The sequence below is a fragment of the Cervus canadensis genome, chromosome 6 (genome assembly GCF_019320065.1).
Source record: "Cervus canadensis isolate Bull #8, Minnesota chromosome 6, ASM1932006v1, whole genome shotgun sequence".
Lineage (NCBI taxonomy): Eukaryota > Metazoa > Chordata > Mammalia > Artiodactyla > Cervidae > Cervus > Cervus canadensis.
Window position 1 is genome coordinate 42,766,444 of NC_057391.1, and position 15,910 is coordinate 42,782,353.

General features: G+C 35.7%; 1 protein-coding gene across 13 annotated transcripts in view; it reads left to right on the plus strand.

Annotated features, from left to right (window-relative positions):
* Positions 1–15,910, plus strand: part of HERC1 (HECT and RLD domain containing E3 ubiquitin protein ligase family member 1) — a 203,239-nt gene that overhangs the window by 48,512 nt on the left and 138,817 nt on the right. For all 13 annotated transcript variants that reach the window (XM_043471713.1, XM_043471719.1, XM_043471724.1 and 10 more), the window contains 3 exons: positions 5,337–5,432; positions 14,046–14,240; positions 15,043–15,354. In XM_043471713.1, the coding sequence (XP_043327648.1) occupies positions 5,337–5,432; positions 14,046–14,240; positions 15,043–15,354 (603 nt within the window). The remainder of the gene's footprint in view (positions 1–5,336; positions 5,433–14,045; positions 14,241–15,042; positions 15,355–15,910) is intronic.

A 15,910-nucleotide genomic window follows, 5' to 3' on the forward strand; every position in this document is an offset into this window, starting at 1 on the left:
TCATAAAAAACAATTACATTGAATTTACTTTTAAACCAGGGTATTTATATTTTCACCTGACTTATGTTTGTGTTTGTGAATTGAATAGTAAATATTGGGTCATTTTTTTTACAAATAATTTTATTGGAAGTAAGTACTTGGAGACTCTAGATTATATCTATGAAAATTTGAATTTCTTAATGTTAAATAAAATGTAGACAGGAAAGCATGTGGTGCTTTGCTCCGAATCTGGAATATTGGAAAGGCCCTATGATCTTTATCCAAGGTAGAGACTTAAAGCCAGAGATGCAGTGATCTGAGTAAGAAAGATTTGAGGTAACAGCAGTGAAAGGCATTTAGGCCTCTTGTGGTTTCTTATTGAATATTTAAACATGTATTGCATATCTTTGTTTCTCATTTTATTTTGCAATTCTTAATACTTTCTGGTAATGTTCTCTAAATTTACACCATTTTCAAATATGTGATGCCATTTGATGACCTAAAATAATGTATCTGTTCTTGGTCACGTGTTAATATTTCTGTGAGGAGTTACTTAATTCTTCATTTTACAGTCCCATTTATTTTCCATTGCCTTTGTCATAAAGAAAAGATGTTAATTATTGCACAATCAACTTATATGATTGTATACTTGCCCCTGGGGGATTTCCTTTTTAACCAAAATTCTAAATACCCTGAGTCAGATGCGTTTTCCCCACCTTACCCTCTAAACCTTATCCTGCAATATTGCTCCTTAGTGGGAAGAGGATGCCCAAAGAAAGTAAATTGCTTTTCTCTGTATCTGTTTAGCTTCGTTGTCTTTTAGCATGTTGGAAATGTTTGTATGCATATTTGGTTGTGAGTTTAAATTGGCTCTATAAGCTTAAGAAATCTTCATACTAAATATACTTACTACCTATATAATGAGCTTTAATATTCATTTAATTAACATATAGTATACTATTCCATTCATTTTTTTGGTATTTTTACTTACTACTTCCCAGTACCTGGCATAAGGGAAAAAGAGCTCTAACCTTTGTTGAGTGCCTGCTACCTACCAGGTGCTTTTTACAAGCAGTGTCTCATTCAATTATCTTGTTAATCTGTAAAGAAGATACTATTTACTGTTATCTTAAGGATGAAGAAATTGTGGCGGTTATCCAAAGTTACACACCTATTTGTCAAAAGAACTGAAAGTACAGCGTGTACTCCTAATTAAGCACGGATGGACCAGGCACTGTGTTAACCAGTTCTTACAACCCCTAGTCTGTCGGCAAAGCCCGTGTTTTACTCTGACCACTGTGTGCAGCTTTTATACTATTTATGTTAAATTGATTGACTTTTTCCCCCCTGAAGGCCTACCTTAAAGCAGATATAAAATACAATAAACTTATTTTATTGCTGGATTTCCAATTTTCTCTCCACTTGACTTCTTTCATTTCTGGACAGAATGTTGTATTCACCTAGGCAGAAAGGGCCTCCTTTCTTCCCCTCCTAGGCTATACCCTTATGTTATAACTTTCTGTTGGGGCTAGGATACTCCAGATAGCTTTCATCAGAATTCTGGGTATATTCTGGGGAAGAATCTTATATGTTTGTGTGATTTAGTTTGGCCCTCCGGGAGTCACCACAGGCCTATGTTAGATTGAATTTAATTAAATTTCAGATAGATTTTAGGGAAAAGAGATGGTTATTAACTTGAACTTTGTATTTATTATTCTTTCTTGCACAGTGAGTGATAGGATCTGATGCTCTTGGTCTCCAGAATTCATATTTCTTACACTTTACAGTGTTATCAGTTGTTGTTGGTTGAGAACTCATAAAGTATCTAGAGCCTCTCATGGTACACTGGACCCCATCCTGACCTGATTCTCACTATGTTAAGATTCTCTCTTCATGAGCAGCTGAGATAAAACTTATCCCCAAGCTATTAATAGAAGTTAGAGGGAGAGACACATAACCATCAATTGAGTGCCTGGTATGCTTAGTCACTCAGTTGTGTCCAGCTCTTTGCAACCCTTTGGACTGTAGCCCACCAGTTTCTTCTGTCCATGGGATTTTTCAGGCAAGAATACTGGAATGGATTCTCCAGGGTACCTTCCCCACCCAGGGATCAAACCAGCATCTCTTGTGTCTTCTGCTTTGCTGGCGAATTGTTTACTTGCTGAGTCATTGGGAAACTGGTATAAGGCCTTAAAGAAAAAAAAAAAAGAGTTCATCCTTAAATTGTATTTACATGTGTGATTCTTACTTAACCTCCACTACCCACACATGCAGTAATTCAGAGGTTTGAGTGCAAACGTGCAAGATAATCATTAACTTATATTTAAAATAAAGAGTAGGGAAATAATGTCACTGTATATCCCCACATCCTAAAAAAATAAACTAAAAATATAAACAGCAATAAAGACATCTTTGGCATTTGACACCACTAGGTATTTACTGTGTGCCAGATATTGCTAGGCTCTGGGTTAAAAAGATGAATAAGAAAAAAAAAAAAAGATGAATAAGCTTTGTAGCAGCCATGCCTTTATCTAGCTTACAGTTTAAGGAAAGAGAGATGCATAGACATTTAATGTTAATGGTACTGGACTGTAGTAGAAGTCTGCATAGGGACAAGGTCATGGGACATAGGAGGAAGGCTAGAGGGGAAGAGGCTGAAAATGAAGGGTGCCTCAGTTTAGTTGAAAAGTAAGAGTTTGCTTGCAAACATGAGGTTTGTGAGTGGGAGAGCTGAAAAAGTCTTCAGGTGAGAGGTTTAGTGTTCACAGAGTGATGGAGGTGTGGGAGAGCAGGTTTCTGAATGTTCAAGGTGGAATGGGATGAGCTAAGGCTGACAAGCTGGGTGGGGCCATGTATCCCAGGCTGTGGGGTTTTGAGCTTAATTCTGTAGGCAGTGGGGAGTCACTGAAACAATTGGAAGAAGAATAAAACCAGATAGCAAGAACATAAGGAAATATAGTCCATCAAGTCTTAATGTTCTTGTCTGATTATCTTATTAATAAAAAGACAGGTGGGAAAAAAACGAAAAGATACTATGATGGCAGGTAAATAAGAGAAAGGGAATTTAATGAAGACCTGTAAAACCACATATTTTTGTTATTTTAATTTCCCCTGTATCTTTAGACCTTTGAACTTCCTGTTAGCAGTGTGTAAATTGTTACACACTTAACATGCTTTATTTTCCAAAATGAAAAATGCCTAGATGTAGCCCTCTTTTTCTGTTATGTAGTATATTTACAAAACACATTAAGAATTCTATACAAAATGGGTTTTAGAGATGTCTTTAATCCTAATTGACTGGGGAGGGATTAGTCTCACACTTAATACTGATTTTTTGGGGAGAACAGAAATCAACGACAGTCACTGCAGACAGATTTTGAAGAATTTTTTTAAAAAATTGGTTTGGTGCAAAAATATATTAAAGACTTCCTGTGTTTTCTATTCTTTCTCTGTGTACGTCATACAAAATAATGACAATTACTGCTTCTAGTTTTGAGTTCTTTCTATGTATTAAGAACTGTGCTAAAGATGTTCTATGCATAATTTCAGTTGTTATCCCCAACAGCCCTAAATAAAAGAGGCGTTATTCCTGTTAAAGGATAAGGAAACTAATCCTTAAGTCACATTGCCCATAAGTGATGAAGCATGGATTTAAACACAGGTCTGTTACTGAAAACCTAATGCTGTTTTCAGTGTTTTCCTTTATACTGTAAACAGGCATAAGAAAATCAATTATTATAGTCCTGGTACCAGCTCCCAAGAATGTATAGTAAGCTGTTGTTTCTCATCTGCTTTTGGTTTGGTGATCAGTAGAGATGACCTTTAAAGAATGGAGTCACAGATTTCAATTGTGTTTTTCCCAGAGGTTCTACACTGCTAATTTTGGAATTTGGAGAGGCTGTACCTCATAGTATTTTCTGGTATAGCCACACCTTATGTGTAGGTAATTTTGAACAGTCAACTTCTGATATGACTCTGAGACCTGCAAGTGGCTCTCTAAAGCCTTACTATTTGAAGTGTGAGCCTCAGACAGCAGCATTGGTGTCACTGGAAGCTTGTTAGAAATGCGGAATCTAAGGCCCCCACCTATATTTACTGAATTGGAATCTGCATTTTAACAATTTCCAGATAATTCATGTTTACATTAAAATTCCAGAAGTACCACCTTAAGATTAAGAGGAAAAATTGGTAGCAGTAGCTTAGCACCTGATGACCTGGCAGTAAATTAAATAGCCAGTATCATTTCTTTCATTACCTAGGAATCATGTTAATTAAAATACCTTGAATTGATAAAATCATATAATCCTGGAGTTGAATGGGATCTTACAGAGCACGTAGGCCCAAAGCCCTTCTACAGTAGAGGATATACTTTTCTATGGTATATTTACCAGGTGATCATGTAGAATGTATTTTTATAAACAACAGCTTTTGAAATAAAGACACCAATGAAAATTTTACAATTATAGGATTAATAAATCAGAGAAGGAACTTGATATTTGTGATGTAAAGATTTAAGAATATAGGAATTTAAGGGAACAGTGGAGGTAAAGTTCACTCTGATTTATGAGTTTTCAGTAAAAGAGTGATTTCTGGTCATAACCATTGGGTCATTTTGTGGAGGAGTTGCATAGGAGGAACTGGTTTGGGTGAATGTGGGGGAAATGTTAGATAGGCAATTTAGTTTTGAATATGTTTATTTGAGATGCCTGTAAGGTGTTTATATATGGAGACTCAAGTGAACAATTACATTAGGCTGTTAGTCCCAGAGAGGAGCTGTGATTCCTCAGCTATGAACTGACTTGTGGGACCTTTGTTATGCCAACACTAAGGAGGAACAGACTTAACTGCTGTTCTGGTCAGGATCATCAGTTATGGCTGTATGCTGCTTTATTCGTGGAGCAAGTGAACAAGGCAGCCCCAGGGAAGTCCAGTATTCTTGCCTGGGAAATCCCATGGATAGAGGAGCATGGAGGGCTACAGTCCATGGGGATGCAAAGAGTCAGACATGACCAAGCGACTTTCACTTCACTTCATTTATTAAATATTGGTCACCCAGAGAGTGTGTAATTGGCAAAATTCTGCCTCTTCGACTGTTTGTGTGTTAAACCTGTGACCCTTAGAACAAATCACTGTTTAATAAGATAATCAGTGAGGGATTGGTACTTAATTTACTGCTTCACTCTATAGCCACCTCTCTTACAACACTTAAAAGTTGGTTTCATGATGTAATGTTAGGATTTTATCTTAAAGCACATAATTATATAAACAGTTCTTTAAATGTTTTGTGGACAGTTTAAGTGATTTTAATATATGTCTCTCTCCTTACCAAACTGTATTCCACAATGTCTTAATTACAGGGTTCATCTGCTGATCGGAGTCAGTGGAGGGAACCAACCAGAACATCCGATGGCTTGTGCTCACTCTATGAGGCAGCTTTGTGTCTCTTTGAAGAGGTATGTAAAAATCATGGCTTTAAATAATCATAAATTAAAAGTTGCCTTGTCAAGGATAAACTGGAAGGTTGTGATTGACATATACACACTACTAGATATAAAATAAATAACTTATAAGGACTGACTATATAGCTCAGGGAACTCTACTCAGTACTCTAACGGCCTATGTGGGAAAAGAGTCCAAAAAGGAGTGGATAGATGTATATGTATCACAGATTCACTTTGCTGTACATCTGAAACTAACACAGCATTGGAAATCAACTATACTCCAATAAAAATTAAAGAAGAAAAAAGAAAAGTTAGTTTGTCTTAAAACGCTTCTGTTTATCCCTTAAAAGTAATTCAATTCCGTCTCTGGAAAGGATGCAAAAGAAAGTGGTGTCAATGATTGGTTGCTTCTAGAAAGTGGAGCTGAGGTGTTGTATAAGGGGTGGGAGGGAGACATATTTGTCAATGCATACCCTTTTATTCATTTTGGACTTCGTATAATGTGCATTTTTTTAATTTAAAAATTTATTATTAAAACAGATAAGAAACATAAATGCCTTAATGGAATTATTATGAAACAAATAGCCTTTTAATCTGTGCTCAGGAAAGAAATAAAACTTTACCAGCAACTCTTGAAACCCTTTCATGTCCTGGTCATTATCCCTTTCCTCCTCCTCTAAAGAACCACTATCCTGACTCTAAGAGTATAAGAGTAGTCACTTCCTTGCATTTCTTTATAGTTGTGTGCATCCCTAGACACTATAGTTCAGTCTTGTCTACTTAAAAAAAAAATCTAGACACTATAGTTCAGTCTTGTCTACTTAAAAAAAAAATCGTATGTATATCTTTTTCTTCAATGTATTTGTTCAGGAACCTGGACTTTTTAGGTTGTAGGATTTCCTACCATCTGGATTTTGTTAATTGATTACTCAAAATACAGTTCCTATGTATTTCCTGTATTTTGACAGGTGAATCTAGAGATTTGATCTGTTTCAGGTTTGATCCCTTTGGCAGGACCATACATGGTGTTGTGATCTTTCATTTGGTTGTCTCTTTTTGTAGTACTAGCAACCCTGAATTCTTAATAATCAGATCTATTAATTTGTTGGTGCTTGGTTGCAAAATGGTAGTATTCTAATTATATCTTTCATCTTTCAGTTGTTAGTTGGAATGTTTTCATGAAGAGATGATTCCCTTATTGACTATTTGGTTACCTTGTGACAATTCAAATAGGAAAAGCAGAATAAATGTTTGATTCTCCCATTTGCTTTTTTTTTTTTTGTCATACATTGATATGAATCAGCCATAGATTTACACGTATTCCCCATCCCGATCCCCCCTCCCACCTCCCTCTCCACCCGATTCCTCTGGGTCTTCCCAGTGCACCAGGCCCGAGCACTTGTCTCATGCATCCCACCTGGGCTGGTGATCTGTTTCACCATAGATAGTATACATGCTGTTCTTTTGAAACATCCCACCCTCACATTCTCCCACAGAGTTCAAAAGTCTGTTCTGTATTCTGTGTCTCTTTTTCTGTTTTGCATATAGGGTTATCGTTACCATCTTTCTAAATTCCATATATATGTGTTAGTATGCTGTAATGTTCTTTATCTTTCTGGCTTACTTCACTCTGTATAATGGGCTCCAGTTTCATCCATCTCATTAGAACTGATTCAAATGAATTCTTTTTACGGCTGAGTAATATTCCATGGTGTATATGTACCACAGCTTCCTTATCCATTCATCTGCTGATGGGCATCTAGGTTGCTTCCATGTCCTGGCTATTATAAACAGTGCTGCGATGAACATTGGGGTGCACGTGTCTCTTTCAGATCTGGTTTCCTCAGTGTGTATGCCCAGAAGTGGGATTGCTGGGTCATATGGCAGTTCTATTTCCAGTTTTTAAGAAATCTCCACACTGTTTTCCATAGCGGCTGTACTAGTTTGCATTCCCACCAACAGTGTAAGAGGGTTCCCTTTTCTCCACACCCTCTCCAGCATTTATTGCTTGTAGACTTTTGGATAGCAGCCATCCTGACTGGCGTGTAATGGTACCTCATTGTGGTTTTGATTTGCATTTCTCTGATAATGAGTGATGTTGAGCATCTTTTCATGTGTTTGTTAGCCATCTGTATGTCTTCTTTGGAGAAATGTCTGTTTAGTTCTTTGGCCCATTTTTTGATTGGGTCATTTATTTTTCTGGAATTGAGCTGCAGGAGTTGCTTGTATATTTTTGAGATTAATCCTTTGTCTGTTTCTTCATTTGCTATTATTTTCTCCCAATCTGAGGGCTGTCTTTTCACCTTACTTATAGTTTCCTTTGTAGTGCAAAAGCTTTTAAGTTTCATTAGGTCCCATTTGTTTAGTTTTGCTTTTATTTCCAATATTCTGGGAGGTGGGTCATAGAGGATCTTGCTGTGATTTATGTCGGAGAGTGTTTTGCCTATGTTCTCCTCTAGGAGTTTTATAGTTTCTGGTCTTACATTTAGATCTTTAATCCATTTTGAGTTTATTTTTGTGTATGGTGTTAGAAAGTGTTCTAGTTTCATTCTTTTACAAGTGGTTGACCAGTTTTCCCAGCACCACTTGTTAAAGAGGTTGTCTTTTTTCCATTGTATATCCTTGCCTCCTTTGTCGAAGATAAGGTGTCCATAGGTTCGTGGATTTATCTCTGGGCTTTCTATTCTGTTCCATTGATCTATATTTCTGTCTTTGTGCCAGTACCATACTGTCTTGATGACTGTGGCTTTGTAGTAGAGTCTGAAGTCAGGCAGGTTGATTCCTCCAGTTCCATTCTTCTTTCTCAAGATTACTTTGGCTATTCGAGGTTTTTTGTATTTCCATACAAATTGTGAAATTCTTTGGTCTAGTTCTGTGAAAAATACCGTTGGTAGCTTGATAGGGATTGCATTGAATCTATAGATTGCTTTGGGTAGAATAGCCATTTTGACAATATTGATTCTTCCAATCCATGAACACGGTATGTTTCTCCATCTGTTTGTGTCCTCTTTGATTTCTTTCATCAGTGTTTTATAGTTTTCTATGTATAGGTCTTTTGTTTCTTTAGGTAGATATACTCCTAAGTATTTTATTCTTTTTGTTGCAATGGTGAATGGTATTGTTTCTTTAATTTCTCTTTCTGTTTTTTCATTGTTAGTATATAGGAATGCAAGGGATTTCTGTGTGTTAATTTTATATCCTGCAACTTTACTATATTCATTGATTAGCTCTAGTAATTTTCTGGTAGAGTCTTTAGGGTTTTCTATGTAGAGGATCATGTCATCTGGGTTTTCATGAAGAGATGATTCCCTTATTGACTATTTGGTTACCTTGCGACAATTCAAATAGGAAAAGCAGAATAAATGTTTGATTCTCCCATTTGCTTTTTAAAAAAAATTTTTAACACCAATTTTTATTTACTGGTTTTCACTTTAATGAACTGGTCTTCTGTCATCCTTCAAGCTTGACCAGTTGATTTCACTTGCAAAATACTATTACAAACTCAGATTTAAACCTATTCAAGTTTTACTTCATTGAATTATCATCTGTAGTGAAGCTCGTACTATTTTATCTTTGGCCAGCAGTCTTTCAGGGTAATAGTCTCTTCAGGGTGGTTCCCAAGTTCTTTTGACATGGACCTAATAATCTTTGATAGCTTCCTTGCTAACTGACCCTTCAAATTGTCCTGAACTCAAGATGGACTCATCTTACACATTTCTTGATCTGGATTTGCAGCTCGTTAGCTATTTCTCCATAAGCCCTGGTTTCTTTTGGTGGAAAATAGTATTTCAGGATCACAATCATGGTCATCACTACTGTGTCAGTGTTATTTTTCTAGGCCCTTACAGTAGAGCCAGGAAGTTTGCGTGTGTGTGTGTGTCTGTGTGTGTACATGTGTGTGAGTATTTAAAGCTAATAGTATACCTCTTTAGTTGATATTTTTAATTTTGGGGCTATAGAATTTATACTTACCCTTTTCTATATTACAGTTATATCTCCTTTCTTTCAAAGTAAGAACATCGGTTTTCTAGGTACAGGGATGTAGAATTAGAATATTCTGTAATTATTTATTTTGGTCACATAGTGCGACACACAGAGTAATCCTAAAATAAGACAAATACTACCATCGTATGTTTACTAAAACATGCTGTTTACATATGATTTCCCCATTTTTTGTAGTTGTATTATATGTACATACTTATAGCATGCATAACTCTACGTTATAACCCTCACTTAGTATGAGTTCTATAAATAACTACATCTTTAATGCTCACTGCCAGTTTCTCTTAGTGTCTCTCTATTCTTTTTAGTTGTCTGAAGCTTATTCTCAAGTAGAATCCTCAGTAAAGAATTATGGAAAAGATTCTCTTAGTTCTTACATGTTAATTGCTATGCTTTTTATACTTAAAAGTCACTTTCCAGAAGAAAGAACTTAAAATCTTTGGCTCACATTTTCTTTCCTTCTACTTGTTAAATGTATTTATCCATTTTCTTCTGGCATAAACCTTTGCTGCTGAGGTCTGAAGATAATCTGATTTTCTTTCATATATTTATGAGTCACATGCTTGTTTTGCTGAGAAGCCCAAAGGATCTCTTCTTTAGAGATCAGTAATTTTACTAGAATACATCTTGATGTTATCCATTCAGGGTTGATATTCTCAGAGATGGGAAGATTTCAGTATGTAGTCTGAAACCTTTTTTATTTCAGGGAAGTTTCCATAAATTATTGTTTTTACTATTATTTTTACTCTTTTTTTATTTGATTCTCTTCTAGGACTCCTATTGCTTATTTGTTGGATCTTTGCTTAACTAGTAATTCTCAACGTTTTCTTTAATACTTTTTATATGCTTTTCATTTCTTTTTTATTTCTAAACAACTTTTATCCTTTTAATCTTTTGTTGCTCTTATGATATTATCTTTTGTATTTATTTACTCTTGGATTCCCTGTAGTTTACTCTTAATTTCCAAAATGATGTTTTTTCTTTTATGTCTGATTCTTTTTTGAGTCTGCCACGTTATTCTTGAACATGTCTATTTCAGAGTTGTGCATTTCTTTCACTTTTCATTTTCTCAATCCCTTTAGCTGGCTTTGAAATAGGTTACAGTTTGATATGTCTTGTGGGCAGTTCTCTTCTGGCTTGCTTTTATTTAAAAGTAGTGATGTTATTCTGTCTCTTCCCTCCCCCGCTCCCCCCAATAATAGCTTCATATGGAATTTGACCTTTGTACTTTTTTGTTGCTTATTTTTATGAAAATTTTGTTTTATTTTCCTAAATTTTTAGAATAGGATGAGATTCAAGGTAGCTTTTGTAAATCCATAGACTCCCTTCCTCTATTATTTTTATGTAATGTTATAAAAAAAAGAAATAAGGTGGTTTCCAGCATATTCCCCTCCCCACCTTTTATCTTAAGCTTGTCTCTTTCCTCTCTGTTGTTCCCATTCTGCTAAACTTTTATTCCACTCCCAGTAGTTTCTGCTTCACATGAGGGCTCTATTCTGGAAGGGAGTACTACTGGCTTGTCCGTTTGGTTTCAAGAGGTCACCAAGTTAGATTGCTCTAGCTTCTTTCAAACTTCTCCTCGTGGGTCCTTTGTACTTACCTGCTTTTTAGAGAGGGCAAAGCTCTTCTTCCCAGTTGCAACTGCTTCGATTGGCTCACTGTTCTTTCTGGTGAGCACTGGGTTGGTTGTTTTGGGCCTTTTTCTTACTCTTAGATCTGTTGGATAGTCTCTGACTTCTTCCTATACAGATATATTACTGTGCGCATTCTGTGTTTGGTTGTGGTTTGTCTGCACCTGCTCATATTTTGGAGTTACTGGAACTATGTTTGTCTAGTTTTATTGTGAATGTTAAGCATAAGTTTGGAGTTTTGCCTTCTTTTTGTTCTGTGCAGTGATTCCGTGTTTGGAAAACTACATTGCTGCTGCTATTGTCATCTTCCTAGAATTCTTCCCACCCCGTAGTTGTTTTTAAAAAACATTTCTTAAGTCTTTTGAATAAATGTTTTTACTTCTTTCCCCATTCCCTCCACTTCTTCCTTTCTTCCCCCCTTCCCTCTCCTTCTCTCTCTCTTCCCCTCTCCCCTTCCCTTCCCCTTCTCTTTCCCTGTCCCCTCAACTTCTCCTTGTCTTTCTTTTTTGTGGGAGTCAGAGAAGGAGGGCTATGATTTTTTAAGCCTTGTTATAGAATGGTAATCCACCCAGTATATAATGGGCCTCCCCTGTGGCTCAGATGGTGAGGAATCTGCCTGCAATGCAGGAGACCCAGGTTTGATCCCTGGGTCAGGAAGATCCTCTGCAGAAGAGAATGGCAACCCACCCCAGTATTCTTTCCTGGAGAATTCCATGGACAGAGAAGCCTGGCTGGTTACAGTCTATGGGATTGCAAAGAATTGGATACAACTGAGCGACTGTCACTTCACTGCAGTATATATTCCAAGACCCCCAGTGGATGCCTGAAATTGTAAATAGTACCAAACACTATAAATACTATGTTATTTCCTATATATATACATACCTATGTTAAAACTTAATTTATAAATTAGATACAGTAAGAGGACATCCAAATTGCCAGCATAGCTCCCTTGTACTTTGGGGCCATGATTAAGTAAAACAAGGGTTACTTGAACATAGGCACCGGAATGCTGGTTACCAGATGGCTGTGCAGTGACTGATGGGTGAGTAGTTTATGCAGCGTGGCAATGCTGGACAATGGGATGATACTCAGAACAGTGTGCAGTCTAGCATCTATGAATTATTCATTTCTGGAATTTTCCATTTAATATTTTCAGACAGCAGCTGACTGCCAGTAACTAAAGCCACAAAAAGTGAAACTGGAAAAAGGGAGACTACTGTGATAGGTCTTGAGATCAGTTCTAATTTGCTTGAGCCCATCATCCTTTTATTGGCAGCAGAATTTCAGATCTTTTATTAGGGACTAGCAACCTTTATTTATGCACATTTTGTGTGTTCTCAGAACTCTCCTGATGTTCACTGAAAATTATTTGACACACGTATTCTCTTGTTTTTGGGTACTATTTAAAGGTTCTGACTGAAATTATACCTTCCCATTTAATGGTCTGGTGATATAATACATTGGTTTTTAAAGATTCCTCTTTTATTTTGCTTGATTCAGAAAAAAACAAAACCAAAAATAAATAAAAAGCTTTAAAAAGCAGTCAACAAATTGACAACTGCTGTTGTCAGAGATAATATCTTTATTGTATGGGATTCATACAGGTCAATAAAAAATCCACTGAGCTCTAATAAATAAATGGTTGCAAGTTAGTGGTAAGCAAATAGTTGGGAGTTCTGTTGATGATAAGGAACTGTGAAGTTAAAAGAATGCATCCTCTTTTTCCCCAATGAAGTTTTCAAAAAAAAATTTAAAGCATAATAATTATTGGTGTGAATGCAGTGAGACTGGTACTCTCACATAGGCCTATTCATTGGTTAGGAAAACTGTGATGACAACCCTGGTTCTATGCTTTTGGCAGGGTTTTGAGGAGAGAGGAGGGGAGAGGAGAAGCCTGAATTTTTATAAAGCATTATGAATGGCAATAGACTTTACCATTATATTCAACACAAATGGTAAATAAGCCATGATTTTTTATATAGCTATATCTATATATACATATATAGATAATGTATATATAGATGGTATATAATGTACATACAATGCATATAATGTATGTATAGATAATGTATATACAATTGTATATAATGTATAGATAATGTAGGTAGCTTATATAGATAATGTACATATATACATATATTGAGATGTACATATATATGTATATGTATATACATATATACATGTATAGATATGTGTAGATACGTGTGTAAGTATTGAATTGCTCTGGGCCACTATTGTTTTTAGGGAAGCCCTCATTTTGTTTATAATATCATAACACCAGTTTCAAAGGCAATTTGGTATGGTATCTTTCAGGAATCGTATGATTATTGGCATTTTTTGCATACAATAGTCCCATTTCTGAGTTTCTCTACTAAGGGAAGTAATTAAACATGTAGCAGCAGCTATATTGTTAAAAATGGCTTATATAACTAATAAGTAGAAAGAATCTGAATGTCCTTTTAAAGGAAAATGCTTGAGTAAATTGTGATTTTTACATCAGATGAAATATTGTTGGTTCAGTTATGAAGACTAGGTAGACAAAGAAAATTCTGTATGGTCCTTTTGTGTCATCACTTGTATATCCCCTGTGATAACTGTTAAAAAACATGTATATGCAGAACTCTGGAAGGACATATATAAAAAAAAGGTAACATATATTAAGGTGATGGGATTATTAAAGGTGGAGTTTTTCTACTTGTTTTTCTATAATGCTGTTTTATACATTAATAAAATATTTAGGTATAAAAAGCTTGATTGTGTCTTCTCCTCCCCATTTTTGCCACGTTTGTTAGTATCTTTTAGTGATTTTTTTCTGTAGGAGTACGTAATCTAGCTATCTGTGCTTAAGATTGAATGTGTTGTTCTTAGGTTATTTGAGCAGTTGAGATAGTTTTAGAAGAAAGAAAGTCAACAATTTCAGAGAATATCTATAAAAATATCTATACTAAAAATGTCTTAAGTGTTCATTGCCTGTTTCTTATTTTAATAGGTTTGCAGAATGGCTTCTGATTACTCAAGAACATGTGCTAGCCCTGATAGCATTCAGACTGGTGATACTCCCATTGTTTCAGAAACCTGTGAGGTTTATGTTTGGGGGAGCAATAGCAGCCATCAGTTGGTAGAAGGCACACAGGAGAAAATACTACAACCCAAACTGGCTCCTAGTTTCTCTGATGCTCAGACTGTGAGTTCTCTGCATACTTTACAAATTGGGATGACACAGTTTGCTTTAAATAATGTTATGGTGGGATTTTTTTGGGTTTTGTTTTTATTAGTGAATGTTCTTGCTTGTTTTCTTAACTATATTGTTCCTGTACTATACTGCGTCAGTTTTTGCGTTTTTATAGAAAAACTTATTTTAAGTCCCTCATTTTCCTAACAGTATTTCCAAGTTTTAAAAAATCAAATTTGCATCAGGAGTTTTAAAAAAAATTATGAATGTCAACAGACATACCATATATTCAACAGAAATAGTAAATTTTAGACTAGGTAAAAATTAGAATTTTCCTTTTGCCATATTGGCATTCCATTTTCTTATTGTGATCACTTTTTTACCTTTGTAGCTACCTTTTAGGCAAATTGGAACTTTCTATTTTATTATTTTCATTAAAATATATGCTTCTCTCAAATGAATTTAGAATAAATATTACATGGTTCTTGTTATAATGGACCTTAAGGAATTACAGGAAAATTTTACTGCTTTCCCTTCACCAGTAATATTAAAGGAGAATGAAACATTTTACTTTGTTGTTTCATTGAACCAAAACTGGATAGATAACCTGAAAAGATAAAATATATATTAACAATGAAGTCAATGTGAATAGGCCATTAATAATTTTCTTTATTTTTCTGTTTACTTCTTAATCTCTGTGGAGATGCATTTCCACTTTAAAAGATTTCCTTTGAGCTTCTTTGGTAAGATAAACTTTAATATTATACTTTGATTCTTACAGAAGCATGTTATATCTCGTTCTGTTTGTTTATAGATTGAAGCTGGACAATACTGCACTTTTGTCATTTCTACAGATGGCTCTGTCAGAGCTTGTGGTAAAGGCAGCTATGGAAGACTAGGCCTTGGAGACTCTAATAATCAATCTACTTTAAAAAAGTTAACATTTGAGCCTCACAGGTCCATTAAAAAGGTCTCATCTTCTAAAGGATCTGATGGTCATACTTTAGCTTTCACTACAGAAGGAGAAGTCTTCAGTTGGGGAGATGGTGATTATGGGAAACTGGGACATGGAAATAGTTCAACACAGAAATATCCCAAGCTTATTCAGGGCCCTCTGCAGGGAAAGGTATGTGCCTTCTTTTTGGATTTAAAAATAATTAGTTGCACTGGTACTTATGGTTGCTATAATTGACAATACCTTTCAGATTTTGGTGTATTCTGAGGTAGCCCTCCTCCTAACCCTTTGGCTTATCTTTTGTATGTCTGCTTGATGGTTTACAGCACACTTTCACGTGTAGTTTTAAATTTTAATTCTTCTAACAGCTTTGTTAAAGCAGTTATTATTTTCATTTTACAGATAGGAAACTGAGAATCATCCATTTTACAAATATTTATCTAGTACCTTATATGGGATTCCCTGGGGGCTCTGCCCGCAATGCGGGAGACCTGGGTTTGATCCCTGGGCCAGGAAGATCCCCTGGAGAAGGAAATGGCAACCCACTCCAGTACTCTTGCCTAGAAAATTCAATGGATGGAGGAGCCTGGTGGGCTACAGTCCATGGGGTTGCAAAGAATCGGACACGACTGAGCAACTTCACTTTCTTTTCCAAGTGCCAGGCAATGTTTTAGGCATTTGACATAGAATAGTGAACAAAAGGGGCTTCCCTGGTAGCTCAGCTGGT